Source organism: Arvicanthis niloticus, chromosome 24 (genome assembly GCF_011762505.2).
Source record: "Arvicanthis niloticus isolate mArvNil1 chromosome 24, mArvNil1.pat.X, whole genome shotgun sequence".
NCBI classification, from domain to species: domain Eukaryota; kingdom Metazoa; phylum Chordata; class Mammalia; order Rodentia; family Muridae; genus Arvicanthis; species Arvicanthis niloticus.
In genome coordinates, this window is record NC_133432.1 from 27,822,038 (window position 1) to 27,839,144 (window position 17,107).

Below are 17,107 nucleotides of genomic sequence, written 5' to 3' on the forward strand. Positions count from 1 at the left end.
TTTCTTCAGTCACTCGCCTCAATCTACATTGCAATTGGTCTTGGTTGACCCGCAGGTTTGTGGTCTCTGGGTCTCTAATCCCCTAAAGTGGAGCTGTAGTCCCCGCCTCCCGGGTGGGTCTCATTGGCTCCATCTCCAGTCTCAAGAGTTGTGATTGGATATCGCAGAGAGGGGCGGGCCGACCAGGAACCGCAGCCGTTGGCGGGGTGCTCCGCTTTTGCCCCCTCCCGTTCCTCAGTGTAGTCTAGAATTGAGAGGCTCCGCCCCTTTGCCGGTTTTTGATTGGGCACTTCTAACGCGTCTCTGGTTTATGATTGGTCCGCGGGGTTCCTGACCCTCGCTTCCTCCCTCCCGTGGAGACTACGGCGGCTCCGAGGAGGGGGAAGGGCGAGAAGGGCCGGCCGGTGCCGTCAGTCAGGCAAGGGGAGCCGCCGGGAGCGGATGGCGGCGGTGGTAGCGGGCCCACTCGGCGCCGGGGGTGAGGAAGCTGCTGCTTCAGTCTCCGTACCGGGGTCTCCTGGTCTACCCGGGAGCCGTAGCGCAGAGCGAGCCTTAGAGGAGGCTGTGGCCACCGGGACCCTGAACTTGTCCAACCGGCGTTTGAAGCACTTCCCCCGGGGCGCGGCCCGCAGTTACGACCTGTCAGACATCACCCAGGCTGGTGAGTTGCGCTGGTGCCTAGAGAGCAGGGGACCCACACCGGACCGCGACCCTCATTTGCATAGCCCCGCCTCGCGTTCGAATCGGGCCCACCCCTTCACCTGGCAGTCTTGAATGCTCGCCCCTTGGGATTGGCATTGAGCCCGCGACCTCCCCTCCCCTCTGTAAGAACCACTGGACAATGCGTTTCCTTCAAGAGTGCACAGAACACTTTTGGCCGAGCTCTGTCAGACTCTCCCCTTTATTTGCATATTGCGCACCTGTAGCATGGTCCCGCCCCTCACTGAGTTGGCTTCTTCAACCCTAGATCTGATCAGCCCTTAAGGCAAGCCTCCATGTATAACCTATCATTAATCGCTTCATTTTTCACCCTTTAAATCGTTTCCTACGTCTTCCTCACCGGTCCACCTCGATCCCAACAAGCAGCCCCCCCCCGTTCTCCCTTTCCTAAGGGTGGCCCCTAACAACCCGACGTTTCTGCTTGCTTTTCCACAGTCTCCAGCCCCTCTCTGCCGTCCACCTCAGCTTGTCTATGTGAAAGACGTGAATCTCCCGCCCTTAACTTCCCATCCATTATCCCTGTCCTCTTTATCTCCTTCCCGGCTCTGTGAGGTCACTGTGGAGGTTGTGACCTCATAGGAGCCCTACAATTCTGCTTTTCCCTTAGGGGAGGAACTTGAGGCAGCTTGCTGAAAGGAAGGACATTGTGGCTCTTAGCTAGGAGTGCTGACCTCCTAGAGACTCTCCTTCCAGTCCCTGCCCTCAGGATCCCTCTAATCATGTCCCCTCCACCCTGGGGTGTGTGTGTTTGGGATTCCTCTAATCATGTACACTCTCCACTTGGGTCTGTTATGGCCAGGCACTGGGAACTGTACTATGACAGGTGAGTCAGGCTTCAGCTGCTTAGAAGGCAGCCTATGAACTTGGGCTGGCAACTGAGGGCGGGGAATCACAACAGAGGACTGCATTCCGGGAGCCCCACCCCAGCCTGGGCTGGAGTGTGAGGGCCCCTTCTCCTGGCCTCTCTCTCCTGGTCCAGGGCCTATAGAGCTGGATCAAAGAGCTCCGGCAGGTGCCTGCCCACCTGCAGTCATACTGGGCTGGCTGGGGCACAGTCTCCCCTTACAGCTCTGCAGAGAAAAAGTTTAAATCTCTCTGCTTTTAAATTATTTTCCCCCTACATGGTTGAATGAGTCCTGGGAATGGGTGAGCCCCAGGAGCCATCCTTACCCCTCCCAGGTCCCCCCAACCCGCAAGCTCCAGATTGACCTCAGCAGCTGTGTGACACTGGCCGTCTGTTCCCTTTCCCCTCCCCCCCCCCTTGCTTGTTTTTTGACAAAGACCAAATGTTTTTCTTTACTTCCTCAGGGCTCTGTCTCAGTGAGTGGACTCTTGGGAAAACTACCGAGCCCTCCCAGCCCCTCCCAGCTCCTGCCCCAACCCAGTCTCCTCCTTCAACATTCCGGCTCAGGGTGCAGCTAGGGCTCCCCTGGGTGCAGGTTCACTTGTGTGCTGTGGGAACTTCCCAGCCTCCTGAAAGCCCCTCTCTGCCTCCTTCAGTCTTGTTGGAGCCCAGGTTCTAGGCAGGTGGGTTCCATTATGTCCAGCTGTCCTCCTCTGTCTTCTCTTTCTCTGTGCATGGCAGAAGCGCAGAGTTACCTGGTGCCCTGTCCTCTGCATCCTGTCACCCTCCAACCCAGACTGTGTGCTTCAGGGTTGTGCTGCTGGGTGATTCTGAACCCTCTCCTGCTTGCTGTCTGCCCTGAATGTTTCCTCAGTGGAATTCCCTGACAACCAAGGATTGCGTTCCCTTGGCCTACTAGTAGAGACCTGGGTTGGGGCAGGGCAAGTTCTAACAAAGGAGAAGTGTCGATCATTCTCCCACAGACCACATCCTGTGCCCCTGAGCCCTGCCTCCTCCAGCCTGGGCTCTTTCCGCCCCTGACTTCTGCCCCTCTACCCTTTACCCAGTCCCAGTTTGGTCTCCACTCCCATGCATGCATGCATAACACATATGCATTTGTGAGCACAAAGGAAAGAGGCAGGTGTTGGGCCTGGGTGGAGGACCAGATGCAGGCCTCCCACCCTCTCCTGGCAGAACTGCTCTTCCTATACTAGCTCTGTCTGTCCACTGGGGCAGGGGCAAAGAAGAAGAAGCACCGTTTGTAGGGCACCAGGCTACTGTCCCCTGGGAAACAGATGTACAAGCCACAAGCTAATGGACTGTTTCTACTGCATTTCCTGTCATAAGACACGTTTCCTTGGGGGAATGTTCCCCAGCTTCTCTTCCTCTCGGCTTTTGCCCCCTGCTGAAGGAGGCTTTTAAAGCCGATCACAAGCACTCTGGCCTGGGATTTCCCCTAGAATACCCAGACACCTCCTAGGGCATGCTGAACAGAACAGACAGAAATGCAGGCTTCTAGGGGTCTGTGGTCTATGTCTCCACACTGGAGGGAACTATGGGCTTGCCTCTGCCACTGCCATAGTGAGTCAGTCTTTGAGATAAGAGGGTGTCAGCCTCTCACTTCTCCTTGCTCTGCTCATGGTAAATGGAAAGACTCTGGACCTGAGGCCCAGGGCAGAGAGGAAGCAGAGGGACGCTGCTGAGGTTGAAAATGGGCAGCCAGCCTGGGGACCAGAGACCTTGAGTTCTCTGAGAACAGCTCCAGCTTAACCGGCCTTTCCCTCCCTGACTTCCTGAAGCTAAGTGTTCATAGTCTTTTGGTCTTGGAAGCTCATGAAAAACTGGCCAAGTGGAGGGCTTCACTTAATCACAAAAGGCGATGTATCTCTTGAGGTGATTTCTTCCCTGTGTTGAAAACAGGTTGAAGGTAGGAGGAAGGGCTGGAGCCTGTGGTTCCCCGGAGGTTTCTGCATTCTCCTCTTGACCTTTCCTGCCTATCGCCTTACTGTTGTTTTCAGCTTCTCTTTCTTGTGCTGGGATCCCATCCAGAGCCTGCTCTGTGCTAGACCCATTGAGTCGTATCCAGCCCCTAACCAGGCCCTGAGTTTTGGTGGGAAGTGGGGCAGAGAGTGCATGCTTGTATATGGAGGCCAGAAGAGGATGCTGGGGTGCTGCTCTGTCCCCACAGCACTGAGGTCACAGGTATATGTGCCCATGCCCAGTGTTTTACATGAGTGCTGGGGTCTAACTCAGGTCCTCATGCGTGTGCAGTTAGTGTGTTCTTCACTGAACCTTCTGTTTATCCCCCTGACTCTCTGAACAAGCAGGGCCCCCTTGTGTGATCTCCCACCTCCTTTCAGTTCTCCTGACATCTCAGCACACAACCACAGTGTCATAGAACCCACCTGCTGTACACTGCCAGTGGAAGTCTTCAGTTGTCCTAGATTTTGCTGGGTGGGACAGTGTCTAGTCCTGAACTCTGAATAAAACTCAGGTATGGCAGTGTTCACTTGCCATCCCACCCCTGGAGAAGCCTGAATTCTTGTCTCTCAGCGTTCTGATTGCTGCAATTACAGGCCTGAGCCACCGCATGCAGTTTCATATGTGAATTTAAAGATTATGTTTATGGTCTGTTATTACTCTCCCAAGTCAGGGCTTCTCTTTGCCTTTCTGGTCATGCTTATAATGTGCTTTGGTTTATAGAAGACGGGTTGTCTCCCCAGGGAGGCCAGGTTTATGAACTTAGATGTGTTCATATGTTGCACGTGTGTGCACACACCTGTGGAAGCTAGGGGATCAGTCTCAACTGTTCAGGTATTGTCCACTTTGCAGTGACCTGGCCACTGAGTCAGATAGACTGACTGGTCAGCTGGCCAATGAGCACCAAGGATCCACTTATCCCACCTCTCCAGGGGTGGGGTTGCAAGCCAACACTACCATGACTGGCTTTTTATACACGGATTCTGGGGGGTTGAACTGAGGTCGTCATTCACTGTGGCAAGCCTTTACCCACTTAGTTCTCGCCTTAACCCTATGGGCTTGAGTCTTTAGGTCAGTGGGGGATAGGGAGCTGGCAGCTGCTTCAGGGGACACTCCGGGACCTTTTCTCAGCTCATTGCAGACCCTTGCTTTCCTTAGACTTATCTCGGAACCGGTTTCCCGAGGTGCCCGAGGCAGCTTGCCAGCTGGTGTCCCTGGAAGGCCTGAGCCTCTACCACAACTGCCTGAGATGCCTAAACCCAGCCTTGGGGAACCTCACAGCCCTCACCTACCTCAACCTCAGGTAGTGGGGCTGATTCCGTGGGCTTCGCTCGAAGATCCTTATCCCTCCCAGTCCCCACTGGAGGCCGGGTGCTGTATGCCTTGCCTGGGGAGTGAGCCTGCTGCCTTTCTCCCGTCCACAGCCGGAACCAGCTGTCCTCGTTGCCGCCCTACATCTGCCAGCTGCCCCTGCGAGTGCTTATCATCAGCAACAACAAGCTAGAAGCCCTGCCTCCAGACATCAGCACCTTAGGAAGCCTGCGGCAGCTTGTGAGGATAGGGCCAGAGAGGGCCTGTTGAGCCAGGGCCCAGGGACTTTGGGGAGGGACTGGCTAGAGAAAGGTAGGAGGCACCTTTGGGAAAAGGCTTACATGAAAGGCAAGTAGCCAGAGCAGTGGCAGAGCGAGTTCTGCTAGCCCTGGGCTTACAGAGCTTTCTCTGACCTAGGATGTGAGCAGCAATGAGCTGCGGTCCCTCCCCGTGGAGCTGTGCAGCCTCCGGGCCCTGCGGGATCTCAATGTTCGAAGGAACCAGCTCAGTACCCTGCCGGATGGTAAGGAAAGTAAACCAGAGGGCATGGTGGTGTCCATGCTTGTCTGTCTGTCCTCATCAGCTCAGCGGCAGGAACACACGTGCCATACTCTGGGTGGCTTCTGAGCAGCACAGGCCTTTCCTACAGTCAGGTCCGATACTGTAGGTGGTATTAGGGCTCTCCATGGATGACAAAACACCACCTTTCTGTATCCTCATCAACAGAGCAGAGAGGGCTCCAGGGTCTTTGCGCTCTGTTTTATAAGGATGCTAATCCTCTCTGGACTCTGTCCTCATGACCTGAATTACCGCCCTTAGGCCCCACTTCTTAGTACCAGTCACTTTAAAGGTTATGATTTAAATATACAGAATGGGGGCGGAGCACAAACATTTAACTTGAAATAATGCCTCTACCTTGGAGAAGTCACAGGAAAGAAACCGTTCAAAAATAATCTAGCCTTAGTTGCTCAGGGATTTTCAGTATCTAAAGCAAACAGTAAACAGTTGTATTTGCTTCTGACCATGGCAACCCTCTGAGGCTGAGAAGGCATGGACTCCTAGTTCTGCTTTTACGAGTGTGGAGACAGGGTAGGAAAGAAGGGTAGGAGGGAATCAGGCAACTGTAGAACACTAAGGTAGGAAGGGACCTGAAAGCCCACCCAACACCACCTCACCCCAGCAGGAGCTCTTGGACCAACACTAGTCAGGTGATGCTCTTGAATCTCCTCTTGAGGACTCTGACCTGCAGGGTATCTGACATAAGAACTTGAGCAGCCCTGTTCAATGGGGTCATTGTGACACACCAACATTGGATAGTCACTGCTGGGAAGCAGCATGCCTTCTCCTGTGTGCTCGTGTGTGCTTCCTGTGTTTCAGGTGGGAGCCCAATAGATGTGACTGAGATCTAAGACCAACCCTCAAAGGTTTAGTGGCTTAATGGAGGAGAGATAGCCATTCATAGGGAACTGCTAAAGCATGTGGCTTGGGAACCCAGGAGTGGGAAGCAGGGTTCTTCTGGGGCGTCTGAGAGATCCTCAGGCACTCATCTTAGAGGAGAATGCTTTGCCCTTCGTCCAGGCAGAGGAGCACCATGTACAGAGCACGGAGGCAGGGATAGCCTGATCTATCTTGGGCAGTTAGAAAGACAAGCTAGAGAGAGGAAGGAAGGGTACAGACTTGGCTTTGAAGACCAAGAATAACGGCCATCCATTTTCCCTGCGTCCTCCCACCCCGTCTGCCTCTGCCCATGCCCTCCCAGTCTGTTAAGTGTCTTTATTACTTTTCTGTTTCAAAATAAGTGAAGCCAAGGAATTTTGTTTTGTCCTGTTTTTTTTGTTTAGTTGAGACAGGGTTTCACCGTGTAAACCAGACTGGCCTGGAGCTCACAGGCATCTGTCTGCCTCTGCTTCCCAAGTTCTGGGATTAAAGGCATGTGCCACCCTACCTGGCTGGAATTTTGTCTTTTTTGTTTTGTTTTGAGAGGCAGTGTCTTGTACTTCAGACTGTCCTCCAATCAGTGTGTAGGCAAGAATGGCCTTGAACCCCACTTCTCCTGCTGAGCCTCTGAGTGCTGGGAATACAGGCGTTTGCCACTTTAGCAGGCCTGGCTATGTGGTTTTGGGGGGCTTTTGAGCAGTAACATCCGCTGGTTTGTATCTTGCACTGCTCCCTGGAGAATGTAGGGTGGATTGCGGGGGTGGGGGGGGGGGCTGGCAGGAGAGGCGCACAGAGCTGAGCAGAGCTGAAGTGGAGAGGGTTCCGCTCGCTCGCTTGCTCGACTTGAGGAGATGGACAGCCTTTTGTTCGTGGGAAGTGAGCTGAGCCGGCTAGGGTTGGAGGTGCTATGAAGGAGCCAGGGGCGATTGACTGCTCAGAACCAAGTAAGGAAGGGAATTCAAGGCCTTGGCCCAGGCATCTCCTGACTCTCCCTTTGCCTGACCCTAGAGCTGGGGGACCTTCCTCTGGTCCGTCTGGATTTCTCCTGTAACCGTGTCTCCCGAATCCCAGTCTCCTTCTGCCGCCTCAGGCACCTGCAGGTCATTCTTCTGGATAGCAACCCCCTACAGAGTCCACCTGCCCAGGTAAGGTGCAGCCTGGGTGGACCTTGAGTACTGTGGTGCCGTGAGGTAGTGGGAGGGTCCACCAGGGCTTGGGGAGCCCCCTCATTCTGTGCATTGCCCCTCCCACAGATATGCCTGAAGGGGAAACTTCACATCTTCAAGTACTTAACAATGGAAGCTGGCCGGAGGGGAGCTGCCCTCGGGGACCTGGTCCCTTCCCGCCCTCCAAGTTTTAGTCCCTGGTAAGGCCCAGGGGAAGGAATCCCCTTCTTGGGACCAAAGAACTCCCCTGGATTCCAGTGGGAGGGTAGGGGTGCCACTAACCTGGGGCTCATTGGGTCTTCCTGGCTGTTCCAGCCCTGCCGAAGATTTATTTCCGGGACGTCGTTATGACGGTGGCTTGGACTCGGGCTTCCATAGCGTTGACAGTGGCAGCAAGAGGTGGTCAGGAAATGAGGTGAGGACTTCCCTTATAAAGGCATTTAGGGATGTGATTGGGAGAGAAACTTGGTACTGGGGACCCTATACCTAATATGTTGGTGTCTCAGTAAGAGGTCATGGCTGGGGCTCCTCCCCTACTATGCCCAAGAGGCTGGCCTTCCACTTGACCCCAGTCTCTACTGTGCAGCCTGAACCCTTATGGTCCCCAGCCCTGCAGGGAGCCCATGTCCCATCTCTGTCTCTCTGCCTTAAAGTCCACAGATGATTTTTCAGAACTGTCTTTCCGGATCTCAGAACTGGCTCGGGAGCCCCGGGGGCCTAGACAACCTAGGGAAGATGGCTCTGGTGAGTGAGGGAGTTTGCCCAGGAAGTGAGGGGTGAGTGTAGGCCTGGAAGCCCCCTCCTCTTCGCTCGCTGATGGGCCCTGGTCTTGCAGGCGATGGAGACCTGGAGCAGATTGACTTTATTGACAGCCATGTTCCTGGGGAAGATGAAGAGCGAAGTGCAGCTGAGGTTAGGACCCAGGGCTGTCCTTTGGCAGGTGGAGAGGCTCTGAATGGAGAAATCAGTGTAAATGGGGGCCAGGCCTCTCTCTTCAGCCTTTGCTGTCCTCTCTTCAGGAGCAGCTGCCTTCTGAATTAAGCCTTGTGGCAGGGGATATGGAGAAGCCATCTAGCAGCAGGTATTCCAACCCCACACCCACTCTTCTGCCTCCTACTCAGCAGCCCTGGGCACCTCCTCTTCACCTGACAAAGGTCTCTCTTGTCCTGTCTTCTGCCAGGCGGGAGGAGCCAGCAGGGGAGGAGAGGCGGCGCCCAGACACTTTGCAGTTGTGGCAGGAGCGGGAGCGGAGGCAACAGCAGCAGAGTGCGGTGTGGGGGTCCTCCAGGAAGGACAGGTAAGGGCTCGGGGCCTGAGGAAGCAGAGGCAGATGCCTCTCAGACTTCTGTTCTATTGAATGTGAGGCCTGACTGCCCAGCTTTTTCCTCTTTTGCTTTTTGCAGCGTCCTGAAGCGGGGAATCAGGGCTGCTGGGGCAGGTGCTGCGGCCCCGTCCACACAGGCCACCTGCAAGTAGGTGTCGTCCAAGACCCACCTCCCTAGGTCTTCTTCATGGCCTTCTCTGAGTCCCTTCTTCTTTCCTCAGTGGCCCACCGAAGTCCAGTGCTACCCAAGTGGGAGTTTCAGGGGGGCAGGGAGCTCCCACACCGCCCCCCATTTCCCAAGACCCCCTTCCTGTATCTGGACCAGGTAGGACAGTATCTTTAGGTGATGGCTTGGAGGTGGTTGGGACATAGAGGCCTGAAGGAAGAATGAGCTACTGAGGAGACGTCTCTCTTGCCTGTCCCTGGCTTCCCCCCCCCCCCCCCCCCCAGTGACTGCTCCCGTTCCCAGGCCGCTGGGCTCCATTCAGAGACCAAACAGCTTCCTCTTCCGTTCCTCTTCTCAGAGTGGCTCGAGTAAGTCTCTCTCTTCCTGGCACTAACTATGGGATTTCATGGAAAATCCCGTAGGCAAGAGTTGGTATTGGTACCAGACTGTTGGAAACAGGCTCCAAAGTTTATCCATGAAGCAGAGCTTTCCACGTCCTTCTTTTCCTCCTAGGCCCGTCCTCTCCAGAGTCTGTTTTGAGACCCCGGCCATTTCCTCAGGAGAAGGAGCTAATATCCCAACTTCGCCAGGTAAGCAAAATCCATTGAGCAGAGGCCTGGCCCAGCATGGTACCCCCTTCCCCTTTCCTTTCTCAGGACCCACACAGCCTGCAACAATTCCTAACTGTCATTGAGGAGGGGAAGGGATGGAGTGACCCTGCTGACCCCACCTGCTCCTCCTGTGTCTGTGTCCAGGTCCTAGAGTCACGGTTGCAGCGACCCCTGCCTGAGGATCTGGCAGAGGCTCTCGCCAATGGGGTCATCCTCTGCCAGCTGGCGAACCAGCTGCGGCCCCGCTCTGTACCCTTCATTCATGTGCCCTCACCTGCTGTGGTCAGTGGGAGCCCAAAAGGAGGAAGAGGGGCAGGACGGGACTGTGGCTTTGCCTTTCCAAATTCCTCTCCTTTCTCCTCCTCCTTCAGCCAAAGCTCAGTGCCCTCAAGTCTCGGAAGAATGTAGAGAGTTTCCTAGAAGCCTGTCGAAAAATGGGTGTGCCTGAGGTATGGGGGCTGCCCTTTGCTCTGGAGGATGCTGGTTTCTAGGGCTCAGCTGGATACCATGCATGAGGGGCGGAGTTCCATCCACAGGGGTGTTTACTTCTACAGGAAGCATGTGTCCTGGTCCCACCCCTCACATCTGCCCTGCTCTCCCTCCTGCCTCCCTGTCCGCATGTCTGCATGTCTGCATGTCTGCATGTCCGCATGTCTGCATGTCTGCATGTCAGTATGGCCCTGGTTGTGGTCCTGGTTTGTGAGGGCAGGGTGGGAAGGCCTGCAGCTTGATGCTGCTAACTTGTGTTATTTGTCCTTGTCCATCTGCCTTGTCCTCCCTCCCAGGCTGACCTGTGCTCGCCCTCGGATCTCCTCCGGGGCACCCCCCAGGGGCTGCAGACCATACTGGAGGCTGTGACCCTGGTTAGGGGCGAGGCTCCTCTGCTAGGCCAGCCGTCCTCTGGTCTGGGTGGCTTCCTCCTCTTCTACGTGGTCTCCATGCTGCTGCTCTATGCCGTCTACACGCGGCTCCTGGGCTCCTAGGACCCACGCTGCCCTTCCTTCCCCACCTTCTATTTATAAGACTCCTGTTGAGCCTGTTCCCACCGGCGGTGCCTTCAGCCCTACCAAAGACACTAGTGTACCCTCACGAACGCTGACCTCAGAGGCCCCACTCTAGTACCCACAATAGCCCTTCCCATTAGTGCTGATGGTGCCTTCGTGTCCTCCCCACCAGCCCTCTGTCCCTGGAGGGATGACAGGACCTTGGCTTCCCTTCTGTCCTCCCTCCCCCTACTGGCTGCTATGGGGGAGCTAAGTTATCTCTGTTTTGTAGAGAGACTCTATTTGTAGGGGATGTGAGCCCAGTCTGGGCCCCTGGCTCTGTATAAACTGTATAGACTGTCACCTCTGTGTGTGCTTGTGTGAGCTCCTGCTGCAGCCAGGCCTCGTTCGTCCTGCCTGGGCTACCTGCCTGTACAAGCATTGCCCTTTGGAAATGACAGGCCTCTCCTGCCCAAGCCCCCTGTGTTAACCACCCTTCTGTTATCTGCTGGCAGCTTCCGTGTGTCATTTGTGCCCAGGCGTGGGGCAGTGTCTACCCGCCACCCTCTTAACCTTGCTGGGGGAATTCGAGGGGAAAACTTAACCTGGGCCCCTCCCCCCAGGAGTCCCTGTGCCAGCCCCACCACATCCTGGAAGAGGAAGGGGCCCCTGGAAGGGGCCTCCCTCACATCGCTGCTGTCCTTCACGCACTTCTGGAAGAGCCTTAGGGATAGAGGTTGGGGCTCTGGGCCCCAACTACCCCTGACCTATCCTGGGAGCAGATGACACCTGGGCCCTGCCAATTAACAAGGACTTGGTGACCATGGTCTTGTGTGTAGCGCTGGCCTTGGGTATCCCCCTGCCGTTAGGCTGCTTCGGGTGCAGCCCCCATCTGGGTGAAGACTGTTGTGTCAAACACAATAAAGAGAAGCCCAAAGGCCTGTAGGTTGGCCCTCGGCTGTCTGCCTGCCTGTCCATGAATGCGTGCGCTTCCTGGGGACCTGAGTCCTCTACTGTGAGACCCACCGTGGAGTGCTATGTTTCTATGCCTGGTAGAGGAGCTATACGGGTACAAGTGCCCCGTGCCTCTGCCGCCAGGGGGAGCCCTTGAGAACCTGGTGGGAGCGTGCCACGTGGCTGGAGAAACGCTGGCGCAGGCGTTGTGGCGACACCTCTGAGGTGGGCTAGGACTTGGGCGCTCATGTAGTCAGGGCCGCACGCAAGCACGGCGGTGGGTATTGCCTGGTGCTTCACCAGACGCGGGATGTTACCTTGGCTTGGGCCATGGGGCACAGGCCAGAAGGAGGCGTCAGAGGGGCTAGGCCTCTCCACGGGCAGTGCCCAAGGAGAGGCCTGGAGCTCTGGAGAGGAAACCATGGAAGAGCAAGAAACGCCTGTGCAGGACAGGTGAGGGCTTGCTGGGGGCCGCTAGGAGGCGTTGTTCTGGCGCTTTCCAGAACAAAATCTAGGAGGTCGGTACTGGGAAATGGGTATATTGTTGGTCCTGTGACTAACTCGGGTCAGCATCAGGAAGGGAAGTGAGTGGGGAAGCCCGTCCTTCCCTTCACACAGCTCACAGCTCCAGGCCCTTAGCCCATCTGAGACCGGGAGAGATCAGCTGCAGCCTTCCAGGCAGCTGGCTACTAAGCCAACTGCAGAAGCCCCAGGTAGGCACCAGGTCTTGCTGTTTTTACCCACAAGGCCCCAGAGATTCAGAGCCCGTTCTAATCTCGTCTCGTTCATTCACAGAACCTCTTTCTCCCCGGGTGACCTCCCAGGGTACCCTCTCAAGGACGACTCCACTGCCACCTTGGGATCCCAGCTACCAGGCTAATGCAGGGTCTCAGCCGGTGGTGAGTTGGGGTATCTGTGGCTCAGTCCCCAGGTAGCAGAGATGCAGGGAGAGAGACGGAGCCCTGTAACTTCCTGTTCTCCACAGGGGCCCAGCTGTGGGTCAGCGGCATCTTTGTCTGGCAGGACACTGTGCCATCCTTCCTGGCCTATGTATGATAACTATGGCAGGAACCTTACTACCTCAGGACATCCAGAAGAAGAGCAGGTGGTGTCTAGGGACACAGGTACATCTCTTGGCCCTTCAGCTTAGTTGTGAAGTTGCTGGGGAAACTGCATTGAGGGATAGGGTGGATGGCCTAGGCCACCAAGCTACCAGGGTCTCCTCCTCAGGGCTCCCAGTGAAAAGCTATGAAGATGTCTTTCTCTTGGATCCCCTGCTACTGCCTGGGCAGCAGCGTGTTCCCCTATGCCTGTCCAACCCCCCTCAGCAGGTAAGAGTGAGCCTCCCTCCATTCTCTGCTCCCTTTCTTTGTGCAAAGCTGGGAGAACAAGCTTCCCTTCTTGTCTTCTCAGGCAATGGACCCACGGAGGCTGCTGCTCCCACCTCCCATTATGTCTACCTCTGTGCCGGCCTCTGTGCTTCCGCCGTCATCCCAGGCCTGCTCCTCCTCCTCCACCTCCACCTGGCTCACTGAGGCGGAGATGATCGCCCTTGCTGGGCTGCTACAGATGGGCCAGGCAGAGCAGACCCCCAACTCCCTGGCAAGCTCTCTCTCTTCTACCAGCTGCCCAGACCCTGCCCCTGAAGACCTAGGCCTCAGTGGTGGCCAGAGCTGTTCTGACCCTGACCCACAACCCACACAGAACCCCGATAGCTACTGTCCATAGTGTACCCTGCCTCTCCCTCCATGGGTGCTCTCTTCCCCCCAAGCTCTTTTGTTGACAATAAATCAGAGTTTGCAAACCAGGCTGTCTGTGGTGGGGCATGGGCTGCGGAGGCAGGCTGGCTCCCAGTATGCCAATGAACTCACTTGCTCTTCCTCCGGGTCTCCTTACTCACTGGTCACCCACTACCTGGGACTGGGACAGCCATTGAGCAGTACAGTCAGGGAGCAGGGCACCTATAATGGGTGGGTTGGGTCCACAGTTGGGACTGGGCTATACTCTGGGAAATAAGGAACTCGATCATGCCTGCCAGGCCCAGAGAAAGGGTCAGGTGAGCCTGACTCGGACCCGAGCAGGATGACTGGGGAGGACAGGCTGTTTGGGGAGCATTGACATGGTCCCTGGTCCTCCCATCATTTCTGAGCCTTGGAGAAGTTATGCTCTGGCTTGAAAACACTGGGTGAGAATAATGCTTTGGCTGAGGAGACACAGTGATATCTAGCTGCCAACATATGAGGGGACAGAGCTGTCCCAAACCAGGGTGAAAGTCTTCATCCATGCTTTGGCCACAAGCTAGCCTAGACTGACTCTGTAGGCATTCAGCTGGGAAGGGTTTTATTTATTTGTTATTTGGATTGGGGTGGGGGAGGGTTTGGGAAGGCAGAGAGAAGTTCTAGTACTTTCTCTTAAAAGAATCTAATTTCTTTGGAGCACTTCTTCCTAGGGGTTTCTTAGATGGTACAGCTGGAAGGGACAGAGCAGGCAAGGGGGCAGCATAAGCAGCTCACAGTGGCTATGAACCTCGAGGTTCCTGGCTCATGTGTGTAGGAGCTGAGCTGAACAGTACTAAGGTTTTCTTTTCTTTTCCTCTCTTCCTTGACAATGCCGGGGTCTCCTCACCTACCTCCCAAAAGTTCTAGAACTTGATGCTGGCATAGCGATGTGGACTATTCCCTGGGGCTGCTCCAGGGACCTCCAGGGGAGGGACTAGGTCCAGGTCCACATAGTTGAGGCAGCTGTCCAGAGACCCCACCCTATCACTGTCCGTTCCTACATAGTCAGGGATGTACATGTAGTCCCCAGAGAGCTCTGACCCTTGGGAAGAGCGGGGCTGAGCCACTGTGGGTCTCCATCTGTCCCTAATGCGACAGTGGGCACCCGGATGCCCAAATTCAGACTCCCTGGCTTTGAGCTCATAGTAAAAAGGCCCCGGTAAAAATCTGTTCATGGGCACGTACTCTGTGCTCTCACAATCCTCAGGCTGCTTACTGGGATCTGCCCTGGCAGGGGTGGGAGGAAGGCCCGGGGGCGCCATCCACATATAGTCACCTGCTTCTCCTCCCCGCATGTGCACATACTCATTCCTGACTCCCATGGTGATGTAGTCCCCGCCCAGATCTAGCCCCCTGTAGGAGCTCGTTGATTCCATCCTTTCCGGGGGCTTAAAGTAGTCCTGCTTTGCTCGGTCATTCGGGATTCTTGCTTGTGCTGCCGATGCCGAAGCAGGGATTTCATATGGTGCCAGGGTAGGAGCTGCGGGAACACTCTTTGGAGGATCTCCGGGCGGCGGCGACGGTGGCTCAGCTTTGCCACTGGCTGCACTGCTCCCCAGCCTCTTCATGGCAGCCAGGACTGTCTCATGGATGCTTTGGGCTACCACTGCATCAGGGGCCTGCAGCCACAGCTCACCAGGACCCATGGGCGCTGAACGCCCGAGTTCCAGGAAGAAAAAAGAGTCTGCGTGGCCGCAGCGGCGGACGCTGAGCAAGGACAGGCGCAGGACTGGTGGTGGCGTTGCCCGGCCGTCTTTGGAGCCTTTGCTTCCCGGCTTTCGCAGGAGGCTCAGGGTCCCAGAACCCAGGCACAGACGATAGCTGCCGCTGCTCAGGCCTCGTGCTCTCCCCAGCCCCTTGGACCGCAGTGTCACAGGCCAGACGTCCTGGAATGGGGCGAAGATCCAAGACTCAGGGGCCTCTTGGGGACTGAAACCTGGGGAGAATGGACAAGTCACTGGGAGGCATGGGTTGGGGTCACCGGGTGCCAGGTGACCAAGACTTAAGTAAAAACTTAAGATTTGAACCTCTGTTGATCTGAGGGGAAACCGGTTCAAGATAAACTAAGTCGGCAACCCCCTGACCTCCCCGTAGGTCACCCAGGGCTCACCCATAGCGGCAGCAGCAGCTGCAGCGGCGGTGGCGCGCACCTCGAGCAAGGCGCTGTACCACGCTTGCTGCTCCGCTTCGCTGGCCGCCGCCACGCCCAGGCTGCTGTCGTTGGTATAGATGACGATCAGGTGGCGCTGACGGGCATCCGCGCGCTTGCTAATAGTGCAGGCACCTTCCAGGCTCACGGTACGCCGGGGTCGAGGTGGGCGGCAGCCGCTGGCCAAGAACTTCTTCTCGCTCTCGTAGCACTCCAGGCGTGGTGGGTCAGCGCGCAGCACGAAAAAGCGGCGGCGCTGGGACTTCTGCTTTCTCAGATGGCCACAGAGCCGCACGTCGGGCGAACAGGGCCAAGGGAACGGCGAGCCGAGGGACACGTCGGTGGACTCGCCCCCGGAAGAGACTGTGGGCCCGGTACCTGCGGGCTTCATCTTCGGCCAAAGGCAGTAAATTGTCCTTAGAAAGACTGATTTGATTGAATGGGTCTGCCCACCCTGAGCTTCCACCGGCTTGGGACAAGTAGACCAGGGAGATCGCAACCGGCCTAGCCGCCCTGCATCTCTCCACGCCCTCTCCTGACTTGGAGTGAGCAAGGAGCCTGCACACAGGGGTGCGTGTGTCCCAGTGGCCTGTGACACCAGGACTCCTAGGTCTAAGGGAGGCTGACCCAGCTGGAGGTCAGCCTCCTTGTTGGAATCTCCACCCCTTCAAGTTAACCCTCCCACGCCCAAGCGCAGGAATTAGAGTTTAGGATTCACAGGCTAGAGTAGGAATCTTGCACCGCTGGGACCAAACTTTCACAGGGGCGGGGAGTGACGGGGGTGGGGGGCGCCTCTACCAATCAGCTGACTGGATATGGGGGTGGAGGAGTACCGCCAGGGGCAGCCTGAGGCAATCTGGAAAGCCAGAAAGCCAGGGTGCAGAAGCGGCTATGGTTAGCAGTGATGGCACTAAAGATTAGACGAGCAGCTTGGCCTAGCGGGCCACCCTGACAGCAGCAGTTCTCCGGGAGGAGCCACCTCGCTGAGCCTCTAGTCGTAGGTCCTCAGTGTTCTTTCCCTTCCCACCCAGAGATGATATTTGTGCCTTTGCTTCTGAGTTATTCCGGGAACATGGCTGCCGAGCAGTGTGCCGAACTAACTGCTGTTCTTCAATGAGTTTCGGGTGGTGGATACCCCAGGAGAGGGAAACCAAACTAACTAGATTAGTCTCTGGTAACCAACCGTACCCCCCAGATTCCCATGTGTACAAATGGCCACTGAAGGACTCGTGAAAGAGGAGTTAGGGGACATCTTCCTAAAAGTACCTCTCACCACCATCAAGCCAAAATGCCAACTTGAACCTGATGGTGGTTCTGGTCACAGAAGCTGGGATCCTGTGGCTGATGTCCCGGTGACTCTTTGTATCCTGATCGGTTTGGGTGGGGCTGGAGATCACACACCATGGATGCACACACATGCTTGTGGAGGCCGGAAGACAACCTCCGGTATCATTCCTCAAGAGCTCTTGTTTTTGAGACAGGCTCACTGGCTTGGAACTTGTCTAGGAGGTTAGGTTAGCAACCTCCAGGCATAGGCCTGGAAGCCCCAGGCATATCATATGTCTGACTCCACTTCCCATATGCCTGGGGTTACAGTGCATGCTACCACACCCAGCTTTGAAAATATTCCGTGTGTTGTACAGGTTGCCTCCTGCATGTGGTCAGAGGACAACTTCTGGAAGTG

General features: G+C 56.1%; 3 protein-coding genes across 4 annotated transcripts; 2 read left to right on the top strand and 1 right to left on the bottom strand.

Moving 5' to 3' along the window:
* Nucleotides 1–360: 360 nt before the first annotated feature.
* Nucleotides 361–11,492, top strand: Lrch4 (leucine rich repeats and calponin homology domain containing 4). 2 transcript variants are annotated; one of them, XM_076923319.1, is made up of 18 exons: nucleotides 361–661; nucleotides 4,703–4,847; nucleotides 4,969–5,095; nucleotides 5,273–5,378; nucleotides 7,301–7,437; nucleotides 7,546–7,658; nucleotides 7,774–7,873; nucleotides 8,112–8,202; nucleotides 8,294–8,370; nucleotides 8,478–8,539; nucleotides 8,639–8,755; nucleotides 8,862–8,930; nucleotides 9,004–9,107; nucleotides 9,233–9,316; nucleotides 9,462–9,538; nucleotides 9,704–9,841; nucleotides 9,931–10,008; nucleotides 10,345–10,905. In XM_076923319.1, the coding sequence occupies exons 1-18, from the start codon at nucleotides 442–444 to the stop codon at nucleotides 10,540–10,542; spliced, it is 2,043 nt and encodes a 680-aa protein (XP_076779434.1). In that variant the 5' UTR covers nucleotides 361–441; the 3' UTR covers nucleotides 10,543–10,905. The 2 variants fall into 2 exon arrangements, with proteins under 2 accessions (XP_076779434.1, XP_076779435.1); XM_076923320.1 differs by lacking the exon at nucleotides 10,345–10,905 and adding an exon at nucleotides 11,166–11,492 and having other exon boundaries at nucleotides 376–661.
* A 153-nt stretch (nucleotides 11,493–11,645) lies between these two features.
* Sap25 (Sin3A associated protein 25) lies at nucleotides 11,646–13,300 on the top strand. The gene is made up of 6 exons (XM_076923330.1): nucleotides 11,646–11,949; nucleotides 12,115–12,209; nucleotides 12,292–12,395; nucleotides 12,482–12,620; nucleotides 12,727–12,827; nucleotides 12,910–13,300. The coding sequence occupies exons 1-6, from the start codon at nucleotides 11,807–11,809 to the stop codon at nucleotides 13,222–13,224; spliced, it is 897 nt and encodes a 298-aa protein (XP_076779445.1). The 5' UTR covers nucleotides 11,646–11,806; the 3' UTR covers nucleotides 13,225–13,300.
* Nucleotides 13,301–13,823: 523 nt separating this feature from the next.
* Nucleotides 13,824–16,111, bottom strand: LOC143437962 (uncharacterized). The gene is made up of 2 exons (XM_076923331.1): nucleotides 15,385–16,111; nucleotides 13,824–15,210 (listed from the first exon to the last, which is right to left on the bottom strand). The coding sequence occupies exons 1-2, from the start codon at nucleotides 15,812–15,814 to the stop codon at nucleotides 14,138–14,140; spliced, it is 1,503 nt and encodes a 500-aa protein (XP_076779446.1). The 5' UTR covers nucleotides 15,815–16,111; the 3' UTR covers nucleotides 13,824–14,137.
* Nucleotides 16,112–17,107: the final 996 nt, after the last annotated feature.